Source organism: Oratosquilla oratoria, chromosome 39, assembly GCF_046742065.1.
Source record: "Oratosquilla oratoria isolate Oo_2021 chromosome 39, ASM4674206v1, whole genome shotgun sequence".
NCBI classification, from domain to species: Eukaryota; Metazoa; Arthropoda; class Malacostraca; order Stomatopoda; family Squillidae; genus Oratosquilla; species Oratosquilla oratoria.
The window spans coordinates 22423917-22431416 of record NC_134815.1 but is presented as its reverse complement, the minus strand read 5'-3'; the positions used below and the strand labels follow the sequence as shown (position 1 = coordinate 22431416).

Below are 7500 nucleotides of genomic sequence, written 5' to 3'. Positions count from 1 at the left end.
TTTGGCAGAATGGCTCACGACGTACACTACAACTTGAACGGACTCCTTGGAGTGCAGACTAGATAAAGAAATATATCTAAACATGTACACGAAGTTTCAATATTTTTAGTACATTCATAAATAATTGGAAATGTTTTGCAAATTAACAGTCTAAACTTCGTTATGAATTATTTCTAGAATCATCTGATAAAAAAACGAATCAAATTATATCTTATAAAAAACTGATCTCATAGATCTTATCAACTTCTAAAGAGAGTCAAAAAGGGTATAAAAGTCTACTAAGTTTATCATAGATATATAAGTTCTTGATATATTTCTAAATTATATCTTATAAAATGAGTGATCTCATAGATCCTATCAACTTCTAAAGAAAGTCAAAAAGTGTATAAAAGTCTAATAAGTTTATCATGAATATATAAGTTCTTGATATATATTTATGTTGTCTTATACTAGTATTGTATATGCATTAAACTCTGAAGGAAATGTTATAACGACAATTAAACTCAGAAATAGATAATTGGATATTAAAAAAGGAAATAGTATTGGGCGATATTCTATTTTTGTAATTGTATTGATGCTGTCACCGTATAATTATATTCAGATGAGTCAGAAAAAATCTAAGACAATAATAAGAAAAATTTTATACTCAATTTTTCTTTCCTAATGTCTGTAGAACGACTTCCACGAACACACGCAAGAAAGAAACAAAAATAAGAGGATATTTCCTTCTGGCAGCAAATCCCTCTATTACAAATGCATATGAAGATTATGGAAATGTTCCTTATATAGCTGACTGTGATAAGAACGGAAAGCCTTACGAGAAAAAGAGAAATATTCCGGCACATGAAACTTATTCCTTCATTTCGTAGACATGACCTAAGTAGGAGTATGTGGTGTAAGGAAAAATATACTACTACTACTACTACTACTACTACTACTACTACTACTACTACTACTACTACTACTACTACTACTACTACTACTACTACTACTACTACTACTACTACTACTGCTGCTGCTGCTGCTACTACTACTACTACTACTACTACTGCTACTACTACAACAACTACTACTACTACTACTACTACTACTACTACTACTACTACTACTACTACTACTACTACTACTACTACTACTACTACTACTACTACTACTACCACCACCACCACTACTACCACCACCACTACTACTACCACCACCACCACTACTACTACTACTACTACTACTACCACTACTACTACTACTACTACTACTACTACTACTACTACTACTACTACTACTACTACTACTACTACTACTACTACTACTACTACTACTACTACTACTACTACTACTACTACTACTACTACTACTACTACTACTACTACTACTACTACTACTACTACTACTACTACTACTACTACTACTACTACTACTACTACTACTACTTTTTATTATTATTATTTTTTTTAATACGACCTCCATCCTATTGGAACTGTGTGGTGGAAGCAGCAGGGTCTGTCTTCCACAGACACAGTTCATTGGCCCCTCTCCCGCCAATGACTGTGGTCGACGACCTTTTTATTTGTCTATTTATTTATTTATTTTTAATAATGCCTAGTACAAAAGTTAATTTATCCTACTGTCAACCACCGTCTGCTCAAAATCCAGGTTTTGTATATGTGTTGATTTGGGCGGTGGGGACCTGGTACCTATCAGGCATAGGAGGGCTGATCTTAGGAGTGAGAATGATAGTCTACATCTCATCCATGAAACAATGGTGCTTTTTGGTTGTTGTTTCTTTTCAGCCATTACCTCAGCCAGCCGAGCATACTACTACTACTACTACTACTACTACTACTACTACTACTACTACTACTACTACTACTACTACTACTACTACTACTACTACTACTACTACTACTACTACTACTACTACTACTACTACTACTACTACTACTACTACTACTACTACTACTACTTTTTAATTACCTCCATTCTCGTGGAGCTGTGTGGTGGGAGCAATCAGGATCTGTCTCCCACACACACAGTTCATTGTCCCCTCTCCCGCCAATGACCGTGGTCAACGACCCTTTTACTTATCATTTTAATGAGGCCTAATACAGAAGTTCATTCATCCTACTGCCTACAACAGTCTGCTCAAAAACTACTACTACTACTACTACTACTACTACTACTACTACTACTACTACTACTACTACTACTACTACTACTACTACTACTACTACTACTACTACTACTACTACTACTACTACTACTACTACTACTACTACTACTACTACTACTACTACTATTGCTACTACTACTTTTTTATATAAGTTAAAATACGACCTCCATCCTCGTGGAACTGTGTGGTGGAAGCAGCAGGATTTGTCTCCCACATACACAGTTAATTGGCCCCTCTCCCGCCAATGACTGTGGTCGACGACCCTTCTATTTATCTATTCATTTTTTAATAATGCCTAATGCAAAAGTTCATTTATCCTACTGTCAATCAACGTCTGCTCAAAATCTAGGTTTTGTATATGTGCTGATTTGGTCGATGGGGACCTGGTACCTCTCAGGCATAGGAGGGCTGATCTTAGGAGTGAGGATGACAGTCTATATCTCATCCATGAAACAATGGTGCATTTTGGTTGCTGTTTCTTTTCAGCCGTCACCTCTGCCAGCCGAGCTTAGAATGCCTTTACTCTAGGACGCATCCCACCTGAAGTCGTAAAGGTTATAGGAGTGGATGAGCCCTGGTATACGCTCTTCGTACATCCTTATCTTTTCATACTCGTTCAGGGAATGGGATGCCTCAATGGTTAGTTTGCTGTAACAGGGGCCATCAGATCAAATATTCGCATGTCAAAGAAAGCCAATTGTCCCCGTGTCCAGAAACCTCTTGCGCCGACGTCCACTCTTGCTTCATCTGATGTGTTGGACGTGCGGTATCTGAAGTTCTCCCCTCCTAGTGGGAGTAATGTTGGTTCAATAGTCACATCCTTGCACACCTCCTGAAGCATTTGGTCAGTGACATCTCTTACCTCATCATGTCGCATGCAAATGTATCCACCCTGCTTCCATATCATCGCATGGTCTGGAGTAAACTGTATACCACAGGAGCATGTGTTAGGCAGCCCTCCCAATGGCCATCCATACCTCAGGGCAATGGCATCCGTGAGTTCTCTTTTGTTTAAGGTGAATCCCTTAGCCCTGATTGGTAGTGCAGTCAGCCAATTGGACACCCCAACTTCCTGCGCCTTTGTTATCTTTCTTTTGATAAAATTCGATAGCCGAACTAGAAGTGTTTGAAGTTCCTCCTTCTACCTCTCTTCTCTTCCTTTGGAAATGCTTCTTCTTCTTCTTCTAATACTACTACTACTACTACTACTACTACTACTACTACTACTACTACTACTACTACTACTACTACTACTACTACTACTACTACTACTACTCCTACTACTACTACTACTACTACTACTACTACTACTACTACTACTACTACTACTACTACTACTACTACTACTACTACTACTACTACTACTACTACTACTTCTTATATGTAAACTTGTTAAAACTGACCTCCATCCTCTTGGAACTGTGTGTTGGAAGCAGTCAGGATCTGTCTCCCACAGACACAGTTCATTGGCCCCTTTCTCACCAATGACTGTGGTCGACTACCCTTTTATATACAATTTTATTTATAATTCTAATGAAACATAATACAGAAGTTCATTTATCCTACTATCTACTACAATCTGCTCAAAATCGAGGTTTTGTACATGTGCTGATTTGGGTGGTGGGGACCTGGTACCTCTCAGGCATAGGAGGGCTGCTCTTAAGAGTGAGAATGACGGTCTACGACTCATTCACGAAACAATGGTGCTTTTTGGTTGTTATTTCTTTTCTGGAATCACCTCTTCCAGGGGAGCGTAGAATACCTTTGCCCTAGGACCCATCCCACCTGAATTCGTAAAGGTTATAGGAGTAAATGAGCCCTGGTGCACATTCTCGTTCCGAGAGTGGGACACCTCAATAGTTAGCTTATTGTAACAGGGGGCCATCGGATTAGGTATTCGCATGTCAAAGAAAGCTAATTATTTCCGTGTCAAGAAACCTCTTACGCTGACATCCACTCGTGCTTCATCTGAGTTGTAGGACGTACGGTGTCTGAAGTTCTCCTCTCGTAGTGGAAGTAACTTTGGTTCAATGGTCACATCCGTGCATACCTCCCGAAGCATTTGGGCAGTGAGATCCCTTACCTCTTCATGTCTTATGCAGATGAACCGACACTGCTTGTATATCATCGCATGATTTGGGCTAAGCCGTGTGATTTCAACGAGCTGATTTCAAAGAGTGCAAAGCCCCTTCTTCTGCCTCTCATTCCTTCCTTTTGATATGTTCTTCCAAATTCCTCCACGTTAGTCTCCTGTTGACCTTGTGACACAATCGTGTTTGTCAGGTAGGACGTGAGTTTCAGGGAGTTTTGGTGTTCTATGTTGACAAGATTTAGGGGGTTGGAGAAGCCTAACCCTCCCATTCTTCGTGGAAGATCAATAAGTTTCCTATCCTTTTCGTATATTATCAGTCCGTTGTTGATGGCCGGAATTAACTCGTATCTGAAAGCTTTTTTAAGAGGTATTAATCTTAGTAAGACGGAGATGTTTGGTACCGTCCTTAAGATCTAAATCCACAAATATCTAACACCATATATGAATGTGGTTACTATTACTACTACTACTACTACTACTACTACTACTACTACTACTACTACTACTACTACTACTACTACTACTACTACTACTACTTTTTTTTTCTTTTTTTCTTTTTTTTAGATGTAGCACGACCTCCATCCTCGTGGAACTGTGTGGTGGAAGCAGCAGGATCTGTCTCCCACAGACACAGTTCATTGGCCCCTCTCCCGCCAATGACTGTGGTCGACAACCCTTTTATCTGTGGATTTAATTTTTATTAACAATGCCTAATACAAAAGTTCATTTATCCTACTGTCAACCACCGTCTGCTCAAAATCTAGGTTTTGTATATGTGCCGATTTGGGCGGTGGGGACCTTGTACCTCTCAGGCATAGGAGGGCTGATCTTAGGAGTGAGAATGACAGTCTACATCTCATCCATGAAACAATGCTGCTTTTGGGTTGTTGTTTCTTTTCAGCCATTACCTCTGCCAGCCGAGCGTAGAATGCCTTTGCTTTAGGACCCATCCCACCTGAGGTCGTAAAGGTTATAGGAGTGAATGAGCCCTGGTCTACATTCTGTATACGCTCTTCGTACATCCTGATCTTCTCATACTCGTTCCGGAAGTGAGATGCCTCAATAGTTAGGTTGTTGTAACAGGGGGCCATCGGATCAAATATTCGCATGTCAAAGAAAGCCAATTGTCCCCGTGTCCAGAAACCTCTTGCGCTGACATCCACTCTTGCTTCATCTGATGTGTTGGACGTGCGGTATCTGAAGTTCTCCCCTCCTAGTGGAAGTAATGTTGGTTCGATAGTCACATCCTTGCACACCTCCTGAAGCATTTGGGCAGTGAGATCTCTTACCTCATCATGTCGCATGCAAATGAATCCACCCTGCTTGCATATCATCGCATGGTCCGGAGTAAACTGTGCACCACAGGAGCATCTGTTAGGCAGCCCTCCCAATGGCCATCCATACCTCAGGGCAATGGCATCCGTGAATTCTCTTTTGTTTAAGGTGAATCCCTTTGCCCTGATTGGTAGTGCTGTCAGCCAATTGGACGCCCCAACTTCCTGCGCCAATGATATCTTTCTTTTCATACAATTCGATACCCGAGCTAGAAGTGCTTGAAGTTCCTCCTTCTGCCTCTCCTCCCTTCCCTTTGAAATGTTTCTTCTAATTTCTCTGATCTCCTCCATGTTAGTCTCCTTCCGTTGATCTTGTGACACGATGTTGTTTGTCAGGGAGGACGTGAGTTTCATGGAGTTTTGGTGTTCTATTTTGGCTAGGTTTAGCGGGTTGGAGATGCCTAGCCCTCCCATTCTAGGTGGAAGTTCAATGAGTTTTCTTTCCTCTTCGTTTAATGTCCGTCCGTTGGTGATGACCGGTACTAGCTCGTTTCTAATGGCTTCTTCAAGGGGTCCTAATAGGTCGGTGATGTTCGGTACCGTCCTTAATATGTAGTTCCACTTATGTTTAACCCCATATATGAATGCGGCATATGCCGCCTGCGGTTCGGTCTTTGCAAAGTTAGCTAGGAGCCTAACTTCCGCTACCCAATCGTTAACTTTCTTTTCAATATATTGCTTTTTAAAGGATTCTGAGCCGATCACTGCACCGAGATGTCTTTCCCCGTCTTTTGTTACCTTCACTTCACTGTTCTCAAAGAGGATTTTGGCATTGTCAAAGTGCTCTGGTTTCACTATGAGGACAGATTTCTTTGCATTCGGAATGTAACCCAAGCCCGGGCCGTGTGCCAACACCAGATCCCACCACTTTTTTAGGTCAGCTACTTTTCCTGCCCCCGTGAGATCATCTGCATATGCTACCTGTTTGACCATGGTGTCCTCATATTGTATCTTCTGTTGCAGGTGCATAAGACCGAGCGCGTACATAGCCATGGCCACCGGGTCTCCCTGAGTGGTTCCTTCCGCGGATTTGATGATCTCCACTTTAGTTTCTTTTTTCTCAAACCTGTTGGTGACAAATAGGTTTGCAGGTTCTCTGTATGTGTTCTCCACATACCTGGCCAAAATTGGGCATTTAATTTTGATGTTGTGTATTGTAGCCTCTCTATTCAAGTTGTTGAATGCGTTTGATGCATCGACTAATAGGACTGCTTCGCATTCCGGTTCCTCGAATATTTTCCTCATGGCGTGGACTGCAGCCTCAGAACCCTACTACTACTACTACTACTACTACTACTACTACTACTACTACTACTACTACTACTACTACTACTACTACTACTACTACTACTACTACTACTACTACTACTACTACTACTACTACTACTACTACTACTGCTACTACTACTACTACTACTACTTTTTTTTTTTTTTATTCATATACTACGACCTCCATCCTATTGGAACTGTGTGGTGGAAGCAGCAGGGTCTGTCTTCCACAGACGCAGTTCATTGGCCCCTCTCCCTCCAATGACTGTGGTCGACGACCCTTTTATTTGTCTATTTATTTATTTAACTATTTTTAATAATGCCTAATACAAATATTCATTCATCCTACTGTCAACCAACCTACTACTACTACTACTATTACTAATGATAATAATAATAATAATAATAATAATAATAATAATAATAATAATAATAATAATAATAATAATAATAATAATAATAATAATAATAATAATAATAATAATAATAATAATAATAATAATAATAATAATAATAATAATAATAATAATAATAATAATAATAATGATAATAATAATAATAATAATAATAATAATAATAATAATAATAATAATAATAATAATAATAATAATAATAATAATAATAATAATAATAATAAT

At 39.5% G+C, this 7500-nt stretch overlaps 1 protein-coding gene across 1 annotated transcript; it reads right to left on the bottom strand.

The window, feature by feature from the left end:
- Positions 1-4821: 4821 nt before the first annotated feature.
- On the bottom strand, positions 4822-6850 carry LOC143020122 (uncharacterized). Its single transcript, XM_076176280.1, has one exon. The coding sequence runs from the start codon at positions 6836-6838 to the stop codon at positions 4970-4972; it is 1869 nt and encodes a 622-aa protein (XP_076032395.1). The 5' UTR covers positions 6839-6850; the 3' UTR covers positions 4822-4969.
- Between the last annotated feature and the right edge of the window lie 650 nt (positions 6851-7500).

Coding starts and splice junctions, on each gene's coding strand:
- LOC143020122 (XM_076176280.1), bottom strand. CDS start 6,838: ATGAGGAAAATATTCGAGGAACCGGAATGCGAAGCAGTCCTATTAGTC.